Genomic DNA, 21,672 nt, shown 5'->3' with positions numbered 1-21,672 from the left:
GTTTATTTTATTTTCTTTGTTGGTAAAATTAGAAATGCAAATGTTTCACATTGTGTTGGCCCAGATACAGCATAAGGTTAAACTTAAAGATTCTTGAGGTTCTGAATGAGAGCTTGTTGCTTATCCCTGAAACACTGGTGCTCTACCTTTTGTTCAGGCAACCGGATCATTATGGGAAAGAACCACGTGTTCCGATTTAACCACCCAGAGCAGGCCCGGGCTGAGCGCGAGAAAACGCCCACCGCCGAGACCCCCGTCGAGCCTGTGGATTGGACGTTTGCTCAGCGAGAGCTTCTAGAGAAACAGGGCATCGACATGAAGCAGGAAATGGAGAAAAGGTATCGGAGGTGTCCGCCATTCGTTTGATTGGATCGTGTCTTTGGGGGATTTGAAGTGTGAATTGTCAAGGGTATCACAGCATACTTTCTGCACTTGTGAAGGCTCACCGAGATGGAAATCTTGTACAAAAAGGAGAAGGAAGAAGCAGACCAGCTTCTGGAGCAACAGCGACTGGTAAGTTTAGGAGTCAGCGACATCCTTGGAAATGTTTACGAGAAAATGGTGCGTAGTGGCTTTTAAGAGGAGAGAAATTCTGATTTTAGTTTTCATTTTTAAGCTAATGTAGCTATGGTTAGATGCAGCTTCTTGACTGATTTGCCTAGTTTGGGTTGTTTTGTGTGTGATTTCTTTATTTATTTCTGAGGAAAATGTATTTCCAAGTAGTAAATTCAAAACCAGGGTTTACCATTAGGAAAGTTTCCTGAATGACAGTTTAAATTGGCACGCTTCAACCTCAGTGAAACTAATTCTCACTCTGAGCTCTGATACTGGTGAATCCAGGGTGTGAATCACATTTTTACTTCTGGTGCATGTCTGTTTCTCTTGCATGGATGTCTTCTGGTTTGAGACGGATGAGCTTATTACTTGTCTATTTCTGAGTTTAACAGAATATTTCCCTAGAAAGACGATTAAGACCTAGATTGTTAAACTTTCCAATCCCCCCCTCCGTTCCCACCCTCTCCCTTTCTTATGTTTCCGATAGTGGAGCTGAATCTTGCAAAACAGCAACTTCAATAAATCAGATTGGATATAAAAATGAAAAACTTATTTTAAACTGATCCAGTAATTGTTGGTATTTAAACCACAGATTCCCATTCACTTAAAAAAAGGAAAGTTGCTGCTTCTGCGTGGTTCATGGTATTAGCATGTTTTCTTAACTCCTACTGGTCCTGGACTAAGTTGCAGTGTTTGCCGCTGAGCCGTTCAACTCCTTGAAGTGGCTGTTGATTTGCTTGGATTAGATTCCTCCTCTAGTTTTCTTGCTCTGGGTTTTTGTCCTGAGTTTCATCTCCTCAATGCAGTTGCTGGCGTATACAATGCATTGTGATAACTATAATATTCCTGCTGTAGTTTTTTTTTTTTTCTCTCTTTATTCTTTTTGGACAGATAGTGACAATGTGGTTTCTCATTGACTTCTTTGGCTACCTCTCTTGGTTAGCGTAGAGCACTGAGGCTGCGGCTTCACAGTAGAGTTCTCGCTGCTCACAATCAAATCACAAGACATACAAAGACTGTCCTCCTATTCCGGTGGGTTTATGTGCAAAATGTCAGGAATAAAAAAAAAAAGAAAAAAAAGAAAGAGTTTCACTTTAACAGGGACATAACATGCTCATATCTGGCTCCAGACGTAGTCTCATACACAGGAACCGACCATCAGTGCCAGCAGGTTGTGATCTGTAATGTTGTCTACAAAAAATGAGAAACTGCATTTTGTTTTTCCGACTAACAACTTTTTTGTAGTGGATTAACACTTTGCCCTCACTTGTGTTCGTCTTCTCTACTGACTTTCTGATCGACTGCAAAAAAAAACAAAACAAAAAAAAAAAACACTCTTCGTCTTCTAACTCACCGCTAACACTAAAGCCGCTCAAACCTTCTGGACTGAGGCTCCAAAAAGTCCACCTACTTGCATGGCGCTGCCGCATGTCTGGGATCCAGCTGTCAAATCGTAAAACCTTTCAATTAAGAAGAGGAATATCACAAAACATTTGAAAAGTACTCCAAACAGGCAACTGTCATCTGTTATTTCTTTTCTAATCATTATAGACATGCTTTTAATTTTATTATTAATATGCAACAAAGGGAAACACAATAGTCTGTAAATTTGTTCCCGATTTTGGGATGTTATGGAGTTTTAAAAACATAAATTCATACCATTGTGGCCGTTTTTTTTACTGGGAAAGATAAAAGAAAACTGATAAGAATGTCAATGAAGCCACTGTTACGTTTGAATTTCTTTTTCTCTCTTAATTTTTGAGTGAAATTCCTGAGATGATTCTGCATGGTGCCGTACATCTTTTACTATTGCGATGTATGCAAACTAGGGATGTCCTGATCAAGATGTCGTCGTTTGCTGATACCAAGTCACTGTCTGACACTTAATTTAAACCATCGCTATGAGTATATTTGAAGGTGGAGGAGCTTTGAAATGCAGTAAAATACTACTTCAGGTCAGCAGTATTAAGTTCGTCTCTTCTCACTTAACGATGGTGTTATGGACGCTAGAGTATCCGTGTTTTCTGACCACCGTTATTTTTTGTAGACACATAGTTGTCCGTACATGTAAATCCTAATCCTGCCAACGAAGGATTTGGTGGAAAGCGGTAATATGAATTGTTTTGCGGATATTAACATGTTTACTCCCTTTTGTTTTTAAATGACTAACTGGTGATTTGGCGTGTAACATATTTCAGTGCAGACAGCTTTAAGAAAACGTTCTCCTGATTGATAAACTTAGCAGTTTGCTTTGAACAACATACATTTTAATGAATAGTGTTTCAGCTGCTTTCTGCACAGCTCTCTCCTATGCAAGCTACATATGGATATCTGAGCACATGGTGCAGAGCTGGTTAGGGTTAGGAAAAAAAGCAGATAGTTGGATCAAGCCCTACCCTTTGGATGAACACAATAATGTGTCCAATAATTCAGCTTTGTAAATCATTTTCAATCAACAGATTGAGTTTTTATCAGAGAAAGGAATATTGACCATTTAAAACATTATCAGATCGCAACCCAAATCTGATACTTTGCTTTGATCAGGACATACCTATTGCTAAATACATCGAATATAATTTATAAAAGGATTTTTTTTTTTTTGGGGGGGGGGCATCTACAAATTTAGGGAAATTTTCTTAATTGCACCATGGATCCTATTTTGCTCTAGGTCTAGGTTCCCATGTTGCATATTCATAACTTTCTTAGTCATTATTATTTTAATTTTTTTTTCCAAACCATTCTTTCATCCTCTCCCTGATTTCCTATTGTAATTTCTCATTTTTTTGGGAACCATTTTGGTTTTTGTCCTTTTTGTTGTTTTCTCAAGGATGGAGACTCTGATAGTGGGGATGACTCAGATAAGAGGTCTTGTGAAGAGAGCTGGAGACTGATCACTTCCCTGAGGGAAAAGCTACCGCCCAGCAAGGTGCAAACCATAGTGAAAAAGTGCGGATTACCCAGCAGTGGGAAAAAACGAGAGCCAGTTAAAATGTACCAGATCCCCCAGCGGCGGCGCATCACCAAGGACTCCAAGTGGGTGACCATCTCGGACCTGAAGATCCAGGCAGTGAAAGAAATCTGTTACGAGGTAGCGCTCAATGATTTCCGCCACACAAGGCAGGAGATTGAGGCTCTGGCCATCGTGAAGATGAAGGAGCTTTGCGCCAGCTACTGCAAGAAGGACCCCAACGAGCGGGACTCGTGGAGGGCCGTGGCTCGGGACGTGTGGGACACCGTGGGCGTTGGCGACGAGCGCATCGAGGACGTCATCACAAACGGGTCTCGACCTGGAGGGGTGGTGATGGACGAGCTGAAGGTGCACATTGATAAACTCGAGGACATCCTGCAGGAGGTGAAGAAGCAGAACAACATGAAGGATGAGGAGATCCGTGCTCTCAGGAACAAAATGGTGAAAATGGAAAAGGTTCTTCCTCTCATCACCCCCGAGGGCCAAGAAAAGCCTCCCAGCGAAGGAGCTCCCGCGTGTGCGACTAGAACTCCCAGCCCTCGGGAAGAGAAACCTCCGGTGCAGGAAGTACCGGAGGGAGAGGACGCGGAGACGCAAAAATGCCAAAGCTCAGGGGATGACTCGGCCTTAAAGCGAGGCCACATGCGCTGGATGCGCCAGGAGCAGGTACGCCTCAAGAGCCTTCAGCAGCAGGAGATCTCCAAGCAGCTCCGCCGGCATCCCGGACCGCACCGCTTTATACCGCCAGAGGATCGCAAGCTACGCTTCCCATTCAAAAGCAACCCCAAGCACCGCAACTCCTGGAGTCCAGGCACTCATATCATCATCACGGACAAGCAAGTCATCGAGCTGAAGGTGCCCAAAGACGCCGTGCAGGAAGAGGAAGGAGAGGGCCCCGCCGAGGAAGCGGCACAGCCCAGAGACAAGATGGCCGCCTCAGTCGTCCACGTCACCCCCCCTCTGCCGAGCGCGTCAGTTCAGCGCAGAAGAGACTCGGAGCAAGGCTTGAACCAGGGACACAGACCTCCCTATAGGAACAGCCAGCAGCCGCACGAACGAGGGCGCAGCAACTCCTTCAATCACCGCCAGCGGCCCTCGGGTTCCATGGAGTCTCTGCAGCCGCTCGAGAACAACAGGAGGCCCGCGCAGGCCTTCTACCACCCCAACCCGCCGCCGCCGCACCCCCCGCCTCACTACCAGCACCCGCCGTGCCACCACAGTGGGATGATGTACGCGGACGGCGGCTTCAGCGGCTACCAGCAGCCGTACCACCACCCCGACCACGCCAGCCCGCCGTTCAGCTTTCAGCCGCCCCCACGAATGCGCCGGCAAATGTCCGCCCCCAATCTAAAAGCCAGCCGAGAGACGGCAGTCTGACTAACGTTGGGACAAAACTAGTTTCGTACACTTTTTTTAGTAGGCAAACGCATTACAGATCACAACTGCAAAACTGACTGGGACTATTGCACTTGATCCACATGTTACTGGTTGATCCAAGTATTATTCAAAATGTAAAAAAAAAAAAAAAGAAAAAGACTTTTTCCTCATCATCATGATCATTTTATTCCTCATTTTGATCAGTTTTTGCTGCATTTTGTGTGTTGGTTGTCTTCAGTAGCACTGAGAGAGTTGTAAGCAGGATTTAAAGCCAACAGATAAGGAGGTTATTTTTACAGGAGAGCGACCGACGCCGCGCCCGTTCATTCGTCAGCATTACGACAATTCATGAATCATGCCTTGTTTTGCCAAAATGATGTCTGTGTTTGAACTAAGTTTACATTTTTTTGCCTTTTTAGTATTGGTTAATGACAAATGTTTCAAGCCACAGCACTGACACGTTGCTGCCTCAAGTGAGGAACACAAAGCGGTCTGTATTTATTTAATTTTCGTACCGTTTGACTGACTGCCAGACTGGGAGGATTAGTCCATATTGCAGTATTGCATATTTTCTTGTAATGCAAATCATAACTCAGCATTCTCTTTAATTAGCAATCAAAAATACTATATATATTTTTTTTTTCATTTAAATTTCATTTAAACTTGAAGCACCGGTGAAAGGTGTGCCTTTTTTAAACTGAGACTGAAATCTTGTGTGATGTTCAAGAAGTGCCTTTTTATTCACTAACTTTATTAACCCTGCTATGCATTTGCAGTTCAGTATTTTCTTTTTCTCCCTTTATTTTTTTTACTGTGCCGTCAAGGCTTTCACTTACTTTTAAGACACTTCAAAACACATAAAAAAAAGATACAAGTATATTCTTTGTATTAACACACTGATTTATTAGATTTTTTCTGCAAGCCACTTTGCAAACAGCTGTATGATTTGTATCTCTTCCTGTGCTTTATTTCATGTAACTATCATCACTTTTCTCAACATATTTTGCACTCCCAGGTCATGGGTAAGCTGTATAATTAACCAGGGAGCACACTGATGGTAATGTTGAGCCTGTAACATGTTTTTAAACACTTTTTACCCCCCTTTTTATTCTTGTCTGAATCCTGGAGCTCACTGAGGATTTAATGAACCACTATGCTGAAATTCTAGGACACAGTCCTAGCTGATATGTTAAATTTTACAGTCCAAACCCCCTCTGAAAAGTTTTTCCTTTTTTTTTGCCAGTCATAAAAACAACCCCCTGTCATCTGTGCTGCCATTTTAGTTTGATCCAGCCTTAAAGTTTTAGCCTTGTGGTTCATTGGGTAAGCACAGAGCTCACTGTGTGTCAATGGATACCCACTGAGTTGTTGTCATGGTTCCCAAAGTCTGGCCTTTAGAAAATGTTGGAGGAAGGACAAAGACTTGAAATGTTTGCATACTTGTTATTCAGGAGAAATGTCCATATCAAATGAGATTTTGAGGACTGCCTAGTTTTTGTTGGATCCAGACAGATAAATAATCATTCAGACAGACGTATGTGTTCTTTCGCCCATTATTTGGCGCTTTGGCTGCTTCTGGTAGTTTAGAAGAAAAGGTTTGCCTGTTAATCTCTTTTCTTTTTTTTTTTCTTGCTGCATCTGTAGCTTTAAAACATCCCATTAGTTCTTATGCCCTGATATCAAATGTCCTTCTGAACGTTTAATCAGAAACGGCAGCAAGAGGAATCTGTTATAAAGACTATCAGAATGTGAATGTAGTGATGAAATCATTTTTACCATAAGTTTTGACAGTTTATATTCTCTCTCACTGTCCTTCTATGACTATCTGTTTTTGCATGTCCTATCCTACAAGTCCTAAAGCCTAGTCGCTGCGCCCTATACAGCAGGGGATGTAGGTCTCTCTCCAGTTCTGATGGTGACCAGTTAAGCTGGAAAGTGCGGATCAAGCATCAAATGAACTCTGTACAGTGTTCAGTTCTTCTGAAAAGCACATGATCTCCGTACCAGGGTTGTACATCTGGTTTTTGAATCATCGATGTGTGCCTCATTTTGACTGTGTGTGCGTTGTTGCTTCTACAGTCTACTAGGTATTTTCTCCAACCTTATAAATGATGAGTACCATTTACAGGTATATTGCGAAAAAAAAAAAAAAGCACATTAGTGTGTTGCTGAAGGTTTATTTTTCAAACGATGACTGAAATAAAATTATATGCCTTTATTTGCAGTTATTTATTACTAAAGAGTTTTTTTTTCTAAATTGTTTATTTCCCTTTATCCAGAATGAAATGTTGACATGTAGGAACTACCGAGGTCCCAATCAGGGATATTTGGCATCAATACCTGCCATATTCGTCTAATTAATGGACATTTTCCAGTGCAAATTCCAAATAACACCAAATTGCAAGTGTAACTCACCCCAAAACCTGTATTTTTTTTTATTTTTTTTTTGCAGATATATTGTAGAAACTGGGCCTAAGACTGCTATTTTACTGTTACTGTGCAATTAAGTGAACTTTAGCAATATGGCGATTGAAGTTGAATTTTGCTATTGGTTCTAACGGTACATGTTTACGTGATCATAGTACCGCGTTAAAGTATAAAAGCATCTCAGTGAGACGCCCTGTTGGAGTCAGACTCAAGGAGTTGGAATAGCGAGCATTGATCCTAAAGCGCTGAGCCCTGCCCCTCAGGTTCCCTTGGCTCTGCCCACTTTGGTGGCAAGTTTGTCTGGATTATAATTTTACATGTGGGTGAGTTACACTTTAATTAGTAGCAATTCTGTGACATTTTCTGGCGAATCTGTAAACCTTTGGAGACTTGGGGGAAAGCACATACTGCTTTCACTCAGCTCAGCGTTCAGCAGGTTGTGTCGTGGCACGCTCCCTCATCCCGCAGTTCCTCCAGGTGGCTGAGCACTCGCACAGCTGAAGCCGGACCTGCTCATCCAGGACTACTAATCAATTGTGCAGAACTGAACGATTCCTTTACGGTCATGGCGGGAAGTAAATATAAACTCGTCGTTATCTGACAAAATTGACTGTACTAAGCTAAGTCGATGCATTGGTCTCATCTATTTTTCATCCATCCAGATTGTCCATGTTGAAGGTATACAAAAATTAACAATCTTTTTTACTGTAACTTCTTGTTTATTTTTGCTAATTGGGCTTAAAATCAAATCCAAGAAGGTATCTGGGGAAAATGTTGTTTCAAAGCAATGAAAGCGATGAATGATTGTATTAATTAACCATGATTTCAACAATGACCAAATGAATCATGATTATAAATTTTTCCTGAATGATGTAGGCCTACTTAGCGCTTTGCTTTTGGAATGACGTGCAGCTTAATGGCTAGTGTTTCAGCTGCTCCCTGTGCACCACTTCCCTACACGGACAGATGTGTGTGTGCGTGTGTGCGTGTCCTGGGACGGCCTGCAGCAGCAGGTCACGTGACGCTGAAGGAGAGGATGCTGCAGCAGCCATTGCACTCTGCTTTCACTGGGAATGCTGGTCATTATGAAGGGTGAAAAACGGGAGAGAACCCAGACTGTAATATGTGTAGCCAGTTATCTGGTTTTCTGTTACATGTGCACAAAAATAGGAGGTGATTTAAAAAAATAAATAAAACATGTGCTTACTGTGGGTGTGGCTAAAATAAAACCCCAGTCAGAACAACAGGCATCAGAAGTAGAGTTTAATTGGGGTCACCAACATAGATAATTTAAAAATGCTGGACTCATACAGTACTCATTACTTTAGAAGCTGTGAAGGGTAGCAAGTGCTGAAAAGGCATTCTCTGACTCTGATTAGATTTTTAATACGTTGAATTTGAAAGCTTTATTTCTCATGAAAATAAATATTAATTTATTATATACTGCACTGATTATGTTGCACATACGCATGTGTCTTGGAATAGGGATTTAAACAACAGGAGTAGGTATTGCATTTATTAAATATTTAACGTGAGCCTTGTGAAACTGCTCCCAACGGTGCCTCGCACTATATGAAGCTCCTACGGTTGTGATAGTTGTGTCAGCTTCACGCAAAAAGTCATCTTTCAGCCGAGCAGAGAGTCTGGGTGATGGTTTGTTGGTAGATCTCAGCAGCGAGGAGGTCAGCCCCAGATGAAAAGGCTGCATTGTTTTCCCAGAAGACTGTGAACAAACAGGATGAGGTCATCGGGACCACAGCCTGCCTGTCGTCCTCCTCCTCCTCCTCCTCTGATGATGATGATGATGATGATGGCGCCCCTCATTGGATTACTCTTGACTCAGCTTCTACAGGCTCTTTTCTTCCTCCACTTCAGCCATTTCATCATTTTAGAAAGTAAGCTGTTTATTCGGTGCATTAGCCACCGAGTTATGATGCACTTTGTCTCGCCAAGAAACAAAAACTCCCTCCGCTTTTGAATTCTTAACAATTCACGCTCATGGGTTTAGCAATAAGGAGCAGAAACCAAACTCCTGGAGGATTTCAGGCAGTCCTCGTTCTTTGGGCTGAAATGTGTCTCTGAAGGCTCTCTGAGCCCGCCTGTCTGTGCAGCTGATGGACGGCCGTCCGTGTTCTCCTGTGTGTTGGTGTCCAGGTGTACGAGAGCAAACTGCAGGAGCTCCAGAAGCAGGTGGAGACGCGCTCTCTGGTAGCAGAGACGCCCGACGAGGAAGAGCTGGAGGAGGAAGAGGAGGAGGAAGGTGTGTACAGCCAAGACGCCGCCTGCTGCGGTTTTAAGCTGGGAATGTAAACTGCGTAAATGAACTGTGTGTTTTTTTCTTCCACCTTCTGTGTCCAGAGCCTAAATTACTGGGATGTGCGTATATCGTTTTCTATATTGCGACCATCTTTTAGTGTGAAACGCATTAATAGTCATACTAATTACCCACCAAAGGTACTAAATTAAACCAGACCATAAATATGTCCTCTAATTCATTTTGAGTGCCAGTATTACTAATCTAATCACAAGTTTACTAGCAGTTTAAACGACCGTACCTAAAGGTTTTGATGTTTCAGCCCATCCACTACATTTTGTCTTTAAAAGTCAGGCAACTATAGTTTCTTCTAATTCATTTTTTGTTTTACTTCTTCATACCTTACTGTCATCCGTTGCTTGAAGTCGTAAGTCCAGCTGATTTTGGTAAGTTGACGCTGGTTAGATACTGTGTGGAACTGAATGGGGGTAATAACTCGCCGTGGATTTTAAAATTGTGCTTTTGGAGAAGACAGGAAGCGGTTTCAGTACCGTTAGCTCTGGCAGGAAACTTTACCTTCAAATTAAGACGACACTGTTCCACGTTATGATTCTCTCTCACTAGTTTATTGGTCCTAGAACTTGTGGAGGGGTTGAAACAGTCAAAAGTAACCTATAAGGATGTTTCAGGGTTTAGCTCAAATTTGAGCATTGTGTTAATGTCGACCTCTCGTCTGGCGTCTCTCCGTAGTGCCGTGGACTCAGCATGAGTTTGAGCTGGCTCAGTGGGCCTTCAGGAAGTGGAGGTACCACCAGTTCACCTCCCTGCGCGACCAGCTGTGGGGGAACGCCGTGTACCTGAAGGAGGCCAACGCCATCAGTGTGGAGCTCAAGAAAAAAGTGAGTGAAATAATGTTGCAGTTCAGGCTTGTTGTGGTTTGAAAATATTCCTAAGCTACACGCTTCGGTTTGAGCTGCACAACAAATTTAAATCGTTGAAGTATCGGGTTAGTTTTGCAATAACAGGGGACTGGTTTGATGCAGTGTGTGGGGATGCATTCATGCTCTGCAGGCCAGAAATGATGGGTCAGATGGGTGGACTTTGGCCACCGGTGATGCCTCAAAATGAATTTTTCGGGCCAGAGGCTAAAGGTCATGGAGAGTGGTGAGGGAATCATGACATAGAAGAAAGAATAGAAGAAAATGTAGGTTAACTGCGTCTGATAAAGTAATATCCTAGTTTCCATTTTATTTTTCTAACATCAGGTTGCATATCTTTCCACTTAAAGCTGCCGTCCTGAAAAGCAAGAACTAGTTTATTATTTTTTTTTCCTTTTTAAGATCAAATCTTCCTTTCAGTCTTGAAGTCGAGCTTTATTAAACCACTTGGCTATATTTTCCAAATGTTCTACAGACTGTTAATGATACAGAAATATTACCAACACAGGTACATCCGCAACAACATGAGTGAAGCCAGGCGCCTGCTAGCCAGTTTCTGCTTTGTGTCATTCCAACCTTTTCTCAAGCAAAGTCAGAACCTTAATTGGATTAGGTCATACGTCACAGAGTTTCCGGGTTTATCTAGTTTTAGTAGTGGCTGTTTTATTACATATAGCAGGATTAGGCAAAATAGATGGATAGTGTTCCAGCTGTTGCCTCGTCTCTTCCTTAGAAGGAGCGTTTTGGGCTAACAGGCATTTTTATGTATGGTGATGTTAAACCAAATTGTTTTGGGATGAATTGAGTTGATTTAAATGCATTAGCACTGAATTGGCTCGTGTTCGACTGGGAATGAATTGGACCGCTTTGTTTTAAATGCTCCCTTGTGATGACAGTTGCCAGTGAATTGGATTTTTGTTATTTGGGGTGTTTGTGGGTGGTTTTCTCTCTCCTCCTTGCAAAGGACCCTCTCAGCGCTCATGTGATTTCTTCATAGGGTGCATGACAGTAGAAATGACACGTAGCATATTCTGCCGAATAGATTTCTAAACAAAAACCCACATGATGCCTTCAGGCGATCGAGGGCATCACGAGGAAAACCGAACGCATCTGCTGATGACAAAATACCGAGTCCAGGTCACATACGATGGTGGCTCTGTGGCGCTTTATGTGTGGCTTACCTTCAGATATTATTCCACTAAAATGTTGCATCTGCCTCACAGTCTTTACATTCCCCTGCTCAGGGTGTCACACTTTAATGACACCTTGACTGCATCTGGCCTAGTGAGGAAGAATAAATGTAGAGGAGCAAAAAAAAAAAAAAAAAGCATCCCTCTTTCCTGTAAATGTGGTCTAAGCTGTCTAATCAGTCGTTTAAATCATCCAGAATGCAGCGTGGATCCACTGCCAGGTAGGCAAGTTGAAGTGAAACAAATCAAAAGCTGGATTGCTGTAGCTTACCTTCCTTCAGGAAACCATGTGATTTATGCTCCACATAAACCATGGGATGCTTCGTAATTCATGTTACTGTAGAGTCAGATTTTTCCTCCTGTGAATGTTTTATAGTCCAGGTTTGGTAATTATTTTAGGCAGTAATAGAAGGCCAGCTCTCTCAGCTTGATGTTTTGGAGAAAAAGCCTTTTAAAATCCTCTGTCTGCTCAGGTCCAGTTCCAGTTTGTCCTGCTGACAGACACGCTGTACTCCCCGCTGCCGCCCGAGCTCCTGCCCCCAGAGCCGGAGAAGGATCGCGACCCGAGACCTTTCCCTCGCACCGTGGTCGCTGTGGAGGTTCAGGACCTGAAGAACGGAGCTACACACTACTGGTCCCTGGAAAAACTCAAGTAATTACCGTGATATACATCAGCACGTAGCCATGAGTGCAGGAAAACGATTCAGTGCTCTCTAAAATTAATGGCACCCTCTGGTGAAGGTGTGCTATACAAAAGTCTTGGAGGAACTGGTTGTGATGCAGACATGAAGACTTTCCCTGTTGTTGAATTTTTTATTGTTTTTCCCTCCCATACCATCCCTGTGCGATGTGGCAGGAAAAGCCTGGATCATCAGTGAAGTCCAGGCCTCGTTTTTACAGCTACGGTTGTTTTTAAACATTTTGATTGTTGCGCTGACTGTACTGGAAAGTGATGGATTACTAGACAGTATGATTTAAAGTGAAATAAAAGATAAGTTAAACTTAAAATCTGAAAATTACATTTATTTTTGTAAGAATCCTTAAGGATACCAATAGATGTAGGATTCTTTCTTGTGTAAGGATTCTTCCCCCGGTTGAATAAATCTACTTTAAAATTAAAGGATGGATTTTCATTTAGTTTGATATTGAGAGCTAGCGATACATATATATCAATATTTTTTTTTTTTTTTTGAAGGTTTACAAAAAAGGGTGTTTTTAACTGTTTTTAACATTTAATTAAACTTGCTTCTCACATAATAGAATCAGGGTTGAATTGTTTTGTAAGATTTTTGTAAGAAAATTTGAAACCTTCTCTCGCCATCCAGTTGTTAAGTGCGCTGCACGTTCTCATCCTGACTCCATTAATCCGGAGTGCATTTGGCCATTTACAGGCAGAGGCTGGAGCAAATGAGGGAGATGTACGACCGCGCCGGAGAAATGGCGTCCACTCATCAGGACGGTGATGGAGAGGGGAGTCTGACTGGAAATGACCCGTTCTACGACCGTTTCCACTGGTTCAAGCTTGTGGGGAGGTGAGCAGCCGAATACGTGCGCCACTGCTCGTTGTTCAAGGTGTTGCCTGTTTTTTGTTTTTGTAGCAAATGAATTATTCAGTTCTAGGCATGGGCTGGTTACGATTATCAATGTAAACAAAGGATTTCACTTAGGATAACCATATCGAGAGAAGACATATGTAACCTTTCACTGCTGCTCAGCTGGCTTCAAAAGAACAATGTTACATGTTTTCATTGTTTGTGTTTTGCTGTTTTTAAGAAAAGCAATTAGATCGTGTTACATGGTTTAGTTTAAAGTATTTGTGTAAAAACAGGGATGCAGTGAAGTCCGGCCATTTTCACTAATGATTATCATACTGCCAGTATGGTTTACCTACAGGCCCATGCCTAAACTGTACTGAAGCATTAAGGATTTATTCATGCATTTTTTTTTTTTCATCGTCCTCCCTTGTCATTGGAGATTCATGCATCAGTCATATCACATCTTTCCCTTGTCATGTCATTTATATCAGCCGGTGTTTTGTTCATCTTTTAAATATGTCGAGCCATTTTGTTTTTGTCATATGTGGTTTAATTTGCTTAATTTGACCAAATGTCCCATTTCTTTTAATGTCTTTTTATTTTATTTAACATCACATTTTGAGTTTTGTGACCATTTTATTCTGTTGCTTTTATTTCTACCCTGCATCACATTGTATTTGCTTTGGTTGCCGTTCTCTTCTTGATGGACCCTATAATTCATGTTAACATGAGGTTGGGATGAGGTGGGAATGTTCTGCATTTTGTATTTTATCCTCTTTAAGGCTTCATACATGAGGAGATTAATTTCCTAATCCATTGATGTGGTGTTTCATTTTGGTTTAAAATAACGTTTCTAGTATTTGCTTTGACACCTGCGATTAGTTTAATACCGGCTCTTTATGAAATGAGTCCTAATCTGGAAAGCTCTTTCAGTAGCTTGTGCTTGAAACGAATGCATGTAATTACTGCAAGGAAGAGTGAATCTTTAAAAAAAAAAAAAAAAATGTTTTTTTCATTTTATTCATTTGGCTTTAAAGCTGGGTTCCTACACAGTTTGGACAAGTATGGAATTTGATCTCAGTATTTTCTAGGCCTGGATAAATATGAAAATAAAAAACATATATTAGGGCTGGACGATATGGGGGGCATATTGATAAAATGGAAATCAGATGGATCGATATTGATAATTGTCAAAAAATGCAAAGAATATATATTTTAAGTGCAGCCCTACCTATTGTTTTTAAAAATTAACACTGAATTCAGAGACAAACCTTTATTCAATCAATGTTTACCAAAACTGTAAGTCTTAAGAAAAGAAAAAAGAATAAGTGCTTTTAGAAGCTTGATGACGTGTTCCTGGGTCTGCGGATGGTTAGGAAGATGTAATGACTGTAGTATTAATCTACATGATAGACTAGAATGCAAAAGGAAGGAAAACTGTTCTTACATTGATTTTTTATTGACTCCTTTTTTCTATTGAACCACACATCTATGGATATATCGTCTTTGAATTATCGTCCAGCCCTAAAATACATATTTGTATCCTTCAACTTTCCCATCCCACTGAGAGATACAAATATGTATCTCTCAATGGGATGGGGATGTGATTTCCTCATCCCATTTTCCTTTGTTCCTTCCTTTCTTTCCTTTCCCCTTGTCCTTTTTTTTCCATCTTTAGCCTTTGCCTTTCTACCTTCCTCCTATTCTGTTGTCCTTTCCTTCCTTCCTTCCTTCCTTCCTTCCTTCCTTCCTTCCTTCCTTCCTTCCTTCCTTCCTTCCTTCCTTCCTTCCTTCCTTCCTTTTTCTCTGTCCCTTTTTCTTCTCTTCCCTCCAGTTTATTTCTTCAGATTCCATATTTGAATCCACTTTAGAAATACCTTATTGGGAACTCATAGTGAATGTTTTTATCTTGCAAAGGACTGAGAACCCAAGAAAGTTTGGTCTAGAAAAATGTTTCGGAACCCTGAAAACCCCCAAACATAGTGAGAATGCCTCAAATAGAATAAGCACACTGATGCTTCACAAAGGTTAGGTGTCCTTTTTTTTTAACTCTTGTGTGACTCCACTGTTACCTTTCCTCGGTTCCTGCCGCTGCTCCCAAACCTTCACCCCCTCCAGCAGCTCGCCCATCTTTACCGGCTGCGTCAACGAGCACCTGGCCGACCGCACGCCCTCGCCCACCTTCTCCACCTCCGACTCCGAGATTACCGAGCTGGCGGACGAGCGCCAGAGCGAGATGTCCGACTTCATAGACGACGAGGCGTTCGTGGACGACACCAGCTCGGACGCCGGCACCGAGGAGGGCTCGGACATCTTCAGCGACGGCCAGGACCCCTTCTACGACCGCTCCCCCTGGTTCATCCTGGTGGGAAGGTCGGTGATGCGGCTGTTTCCACGTCCTCTGCACACGGAGGCTGGGACAGGAGAGCTGCTGTTGGCTTTAACTTGGTGGACGATACACAGTTTATTAAAGAAATGCTAAAGTATCAAGTTAAAGGAATAATTTACATTTCGTTAACTTATTTAATGAGTAAATTGGACGCTCAAATCTAATGATAGTTTTTTTTTTTCCCTCTAAGACTCAGAGCAGCTCGAAATAACTGAATAATTTTCATCCTTCTCTGCTCTGAGGTTGGGTGTTTAAAATCTACGTTTAATTTGGACTCGGTTCCTTAAAAACGTTGAAAAGCCAGCATCATCTCCTGCCGTCCTCCTCCTGTCAGATGTCTCATCCTCCACCACCACACTCTGCTGACTGTATTAACTCCCATCTGTCCGTTAAAACTGCGTATTTGTTGTGACCAAGCGGACTAAGCACTTGTCCTTTTTGTTTGCTTTTTCAGTGTTTAAACCTTGGTTCTTTTCATTTTGATTAGTTTCATTTCTTTTTGTTACTTTTAAATCTTTTTGTTGTTGAAATGTATTGGGGAAAAAACAATCAGTTTCTTTAGTGGGTTCAGTTAACAGCAATTTAAATGAAGACACAAAAAAAAAACACATTTAAAGTCTAAAAACAACATCTACTTTAGTTTCAATATTAACCCTTTAAAATTGTCAATTTTGCAGCCGAACATTTTCGAAAAATCTACATTTTCCTTCAAACTATGTTCTGTCGCCGGCAGCTCTGCTTAGTTATTTGGGGTTTGTTTTCGGGGTTTTTTTTGGCTGTAATATCAGTAACTCAGTTTATAAAGGAGCAATAAGTGACATTTCATTACTTTAGATGGAAGTAAAATGCCACCGCCAGGCACAAAATGGCGGAGAGCACGCCTATCGATCAAAGCGTTTTCTTGCTAACAGCATTATAAAGTTATTAGTTACTTTCTTTTTCACTAGACACGTTCCTCTGAAAGGTGATGCTGTTCTGATGTGTTTTTATCCTTTGCAAATATGCGCATATGAGGCAATGGGTGAGAAGGGGAAATGGGTGTCAGGTGGCAGCTGTAGCGGAGATAGAGAGAGGCGTGGCTTGATACACATCTTGTTATGGTCCACAGACGGTGCTCAAGCTCCACCTAGTGGTGAAAAATTGCCTGTTGTTCCTTTAAGGAAATTAGAGCAGTTTGGATGTGGAAAATAAGTTTTACCTTTTCAAAACAGGAGGTCATGCATTTGGTCGTATAGCGTTTAAACAGCTCTCCATTTACAGGTTTTAGGAAATTGAAAGGAGTTGAATAGTATACCTGGTTTCACAAAACTCTGTGTCAGTGCTGGTAATACCTTCAGGTAAATTTGTACCCTGATTTTTTTTTTTTTTTTTTTTTTTTTTTTTTATCTCACTCTGTTTGGGTAAGTTTTTCACTTTTCATTTTGTATCCGTAAGCAATTAATTTTGGACCCATGTACTTAAACTGTACACTTTCAGGTTTTTCTTTTTGTGGAGATAAACAGTGATACAAGAGCTGAAATCTCTGCTCTAACTGCATTTAAATGTACATATTGTTTTCTGAATACTTTATATTGCACCCTGCATCCATCTATTTAGGTTCAGCTAGGAGAGCGAGGGATGCTCTGTGGTTGTCGGACAAAGAACCTGTAACTAGGGGTACGGCAATTACAAATCAAGACATAGAAAATACGAAAGTTCAGTAAAAATGCTCCCGCGAGACTAACAGTGCTCAAAACAACACCATAAACTGGTCCTTTACAGCCTTTACTGCTGCTATTGTCTAATTAGTCGTTCCCTTATTATCTTGTATGAGGGACAAAAATGTTACTCTTAGATACAGTAAATGGACATTTTAAATATTAGTCATCACAGTAACATAATATTTTGTCAGTGTTATTTTTGCTTTTCCTCTTTGTCACTAATTTTTCACTGTATATATTTGTCAGTAACTTGTGCTAAACACCTTCACGGTTTAAGCCTCTGCATCGCACATTCAGACGCTGAAGAAATGCCGAAGATGTCCGCGCTCACGTTCCCCTCCTCTTCCTTTTGCTCTCAGAGCGTTTGTGTACCTGAGCAACCTGCTGTACCCCGTGCCGCTCGTTCACCGGGTTGCCATAGTTACAGAGAAGGGCGAGGTGCGAGGCTTCCTGCGCGTGGGGGTCCAGGCCATAGCTGGTGAGTAATTAACGAGATGTCTAAGGCTCAGCGACTGAAAATGCTATCATTGGTCTGGCCTAGTTTAATATGAGTTTATGCAATCTAAACATAAAAAGATGTAGTTCTACCTTCTGCTCTGGACGCCTAATGGCATCGTGTGGGAGAGCCGTGGGGGATCTGATCTGCTTGCAGCGCAGCGATTCCCTCAGATCCTTCATGTATTCCCTTTCATGTGCTCTGACAGCGTATGTTTGTGACAGACTGCGATTAAAAAGGACGGTTTGTTTCTGTTCTAGCTGACGAGGAGGCTCCAGATTACGGGTCAGGGGTAAGACAGTCGGGGACTGCCAAGATTTCCTTTGATGATGAGTACTTCAAAAAGGTGAGCGCCCGGAGTCAGATGAAAGCGCTTTAAAGCTCGCTCTGCTTTTCAACTTGTTAAAGAAACTTTAGAAAAATGCATTCCACTAGCCCAGCTATATGCTAATGTGTCCTACCTCTGTCCGCCCAATCAGAACGACTTTCCCTCCACGGTTATGACTCGCTCCGGCTTGTCCCTGGAGGAGCTGCGCATTGTGGAGGGTCAGGGTCAGAGCTCAGAGGTCATCACACCCTCCGAGGAGCTCAACAGAATCAACGACATGGGTACGGCTGCCAGACCTCCACCCCGCCACTCGTAAATTTCAGCCTCTCTGCCTTCGCAGGAGGACACATTGGGCAGATGTTCCTTTTTAGGGTTAAACACTTTGTCATGTAAATAAAACTAATGCAGGTTTTTTTGCTTTGGGAGAGACATTTTTTAATACCTAAAGAATGAGTGAAACGCAGGAGCTGCTCCACAAATCCGAAGCTTAGGAATATGAATGAACAAAAGAGTAGTGTAGAAGTGAGACGCCACCAGCTGCAGTTTTTAATACCTCACAGCTCCTGCTCACACGCCCCTGTGGTCTTCCTCAGACCTTAAGCTGGGTAACATCCCAGACACCAAGCTGGGTCACAGTGAGGGGCTGGCAGGCCAGCTGGAGGTGGGAAGCATCTTCACCTTCCGTGTCACCGTCCTCCAGGCCAGCGGCATCCCACCGGAGTATGCTGACATCTTCTGCCAGTTCAAGTGAGTCTGCGTTTTTTTTTTTTTCAAACTAAGCTGCACAGTTTAGATCATCTGAAATATCTGTTTATGCCGCGCTTAAGATGCAACACAACAGTAATTCTTTACGAAGCATTTCATGTAAGAGAACCACGACGTGGCTGTTTTTAGCGTTTTCTTTGCTTTACTGCATTAATTGACTCGTCGCTCTCACGTGTTCACATCTGAATTCAGTTTCCTTCACCGCCACGATGAGGCTTTCTCCACCGAGCCGCTGAAGAACGCCGGCAAAGGAGCTCCTCTGGGCTTTTACCACGTCCAGAATGTGAGTACAGACACATGCGTGGAAATAGTTTCCTTTGTCCAAACCCTACGTTGTGACCAGAAGCATTAAATTTTGTCTTTTCACCGTGGTTGCAGGTTTCGGTGGAGGTCACAGAGTCTTTTATTGAGTACATTAAGAGCAAGCCCATCGTCTTTGAGGTATTTGGCCACTATCAGCAGCACCCGCTGCACATCCACGGCCAGGACCTGATCAGGTTGGTTCCATGAAAAGAAATATTCTATAGAGATGTAGAACGTAAACATCACAACCACACACTTCTATTTTATCCACATTTATTGGTAGACCAACACAAAGTGGTGAATAATTGTGCAATGGAAGGAAAAGGAGACACGGGTTTCTTAATAATTTTGCAGATAAAATTCTGAGAAGTTTGACTTAGATTTGAATACAGACCCGCTTTTTATTCAAATACCCCTAAATAAAGTCCAGTGCAACCAATTACCTTTAGAAGTCACCTAAGGGGAGAAGAGACGTACCTCTACCCACATGGTACTGACCCGGGGAACTATTTTCTGTTGGTCTTTCCTGTAAAATACCTTGAAATCTGTCATTTTAATGTGAGAAATGTGAAAAATCTCAAGGGTTGTATTTATGCAAATGATCACGGTTCTTATGAAGGCATTTTTACAGTTGTTTTTCATTTGAAGTACATCAAATAAGATGCATTTTTCATCAAAATACACGTTTTCTTTCTCATTAACAGGCCTCCAACGCCGTCAAGGAAATACTACCCTATCCCCATGCCTCTGTCTAAACCAGGTAACAAGTCGTTACGCGACACATTTCTGTAGTAAACTGTTCTACCACCATCATTTCCCCATAACTTTGAGTTTGTTATATAACCACGCCTCACGTGTCCTTTCTCATTTCTCGCTTCCTTTGGATCTCTTTGTTTCCCATTGAATCATTTCTCTACAATCTTTAATCCTCTTACCCGACTCTGTCCTCCCTTTTCTGCTCCTGTTCCCGCTCCCCCTGAACACACACACACACACACACACACACACACATACTCGTCGATCTCTCCCGCCCCGCCCCGCTCACACACCCAGACCACACCCGTAAGATTGAGTTGATCCACTACCTCGTGAGCGGCTATGTTAACAGCAGGGTGCTGGACACGCTGTCCGAGCACGCCAACGCCCTCGCCTCCTCCGCTGTGGCCAGCCTGGAGGACGAGGCTGACAAGCTCTCACACTTCCCGTTCCTTTCAGCGCTCCACGACCCCGTGTTCACTGTACCTAAGCACCACGGTTGGTACAAAGCACGGGGAAGCCAGGCGTTGGACGCCCACCCCGCTGTGTTGTGGTTAGAGTAGCGCTTTGTTCTTGTAGTGCTCTGTGCCTGCAGGTACACACCGGAGCACTGCAGTGAGTGCACTGCAGACACGTTTAGGTCCCCCATGCCTCGGCTCAAACCTCCCCCGTCGCTTAGAGACTGACCCGAGCTCCTACCTTCCTGTAGATGCGGCATAGTTGCAGGATTTTCTGTCGTGTACCTTTTGTGGCTTTATCTGTTTTATAACTATAGGATTTTACTAGTTTTAAGACGTGTATAGCAGAAATTAGTATGCACGTCAGAGGTTAGCTGGTTTGCAGAGCTGCATAATCCTGATGATGTGTCAGACAGCAGGGAGCTGTCAGTGTTGGTGTAATCTGTGATTTTAACTCCTCGTACCGTCTCGACTTTTCAGTCACACAGTACCGGGCCATGCAAAAGTATTCATACTCATTGTCACATTTGTGATATTCTATTCTTTCATTATAATGATAATGAAGGAATTCATTTCAGGCAGACACCAACTAAAAAAAAGTGATCGTAATCAGAATTACAAGAAAATCACAATCAACGCATGCATATTCATCAGAACGAGCACCAACGCTACCTTATATATCCGTATAAGAATTAAACATAAATGGAAACTACTAATAAAAAAATAAATAAAAAAAACTATCCCATTGTACAAACCTGCAAGTATAACCTCAGACGTGACCTTGATTAGTAGTAAGTGTCTGAAAAGGGGTATGAAGAAGTCAAAATGATTTATTCATACCCAGTTCAGTCGTAGCTCTGGATGCATGTTGAGGGTTTTTCTCCTGCTGAAAGGTGAACCTCTGCCCCGAACTACGACTATTTCAGCCTCCAAGATGTTTTCTTGGAGGATCGTATGCAGTCTGAACGACTTCCCCACAGCGTGATGCTACCGCCACTATTTTACCGTCCGATAAGTGTGTTTAGGGTGTTGCTTTTCTGTCACATGCAGGCAGCCATCTTTTTTTAATTAGTTATTTTAATAGTGCTCCATGAGATGTTCAGAGTTTGGGATATTATTATATAATGTGACCCTGCTTTAAAGTTTTACACAATGTTCTCCCCCTCACCTGTCTGCTGTGTTCCTTGGTCTTTCTGATGCTGTTTTTGTTGACTGTCGTTCTCTGATAAACTC

General features: G+C 42.3%; 1 protein-coding gene across 29 annotated transcripts in view; it reads left to right on the top strand.

Moving 5' to 3' along the window:
- kif1b (kinesin family member 1B) overlaps window positions 1-21,672 on the top strand; it is a 71,018-nt gene that overhangs the window by 36,665 nt on the left and 12,681 nt on the right. For 9 of the 29 annotated variants that reach the window (XM_036136612.1, XM_036136642.1, XM_036136622.1 and 6 more), the window contains 16 exons: window positions 158-338; window positions 441-513; window positions 9,482-9,587; window positions 9,686-9,703; window positions 10,332-10,480; window positions 12,183-12,361; window positions 13,101-13,241; window positions 15,363-15,617; window positions 17,693-17,811; window positions 18,090-18,175; window positions 18,309-18,438; window positions 18,751-18,904; window positions 19,115-19,205; window positions 19,301-19,419; window positions 19,930-19,985; window positions 20,279-20,479. In XM_036136612.1, coding sequence (XP_035992505.1) covers window positions 158-338; window positions 441-513; window positions 9,482-9,587; window positions 9,686-9,703; window positions 10,332-10,480; window positions 12,183-12,361; window positions 13,101-13,241; window positions 15,363-15,617; window positions 17,693-17,811; window positions 18,090-18,175; window positions 18,309-18,438; window positions 18,751-18,904; window positions 19,115-19,205; window positions 19,301-19,419; window positions 19,930-19,985; window positions 20,279-20,479 — 2,058 coding nt within the window. Of the gene's footprint in view, window positions 1-157; window positions 339-440; window positions 514-3,382; window positions 5,038-9,481; window positions 9,588-9,685; window positions 9,704-10,331; window positions 10,481-12,182; window positions 12,362-13,100; window positions 13,242-15,362; window positions 15,618-17,692; window positions 17,812-18,089; window positions 18,176-18,308; window positions 18,439-18,750; window positions 18,905-19,114; window positions 19,206-19,300; window positions 19,420-19,929; window positions 19,986-20,278; window positions 20,480-21,672 lie in introns of those variants that run through there. The other 20 variants (XM_036136685.1, XM_012850461.3, XM_012850465.3 and 17 more) reach the window with 10 other exon arrangements.

This window comes from Fundulus heteroclitus, chromosome 1, assembly GCF_011125445.2.
Source record: "Fundulus heteroclitus isolate FHET01 chromosome 1, MU-UCD_Fhet_4.1, whole genome shotgun sequence".
NCBI lineage: Eukaryota > Metazoa > Chordata > Actinopteri > Cyprinodontiformes > Fundulidae > Fundulus > Fundulus heteroclitus.
Note: the sequence above shows the minus strand (reverse complement) of the source record. Positions and strands in the feature narration are given on the sequence as shown.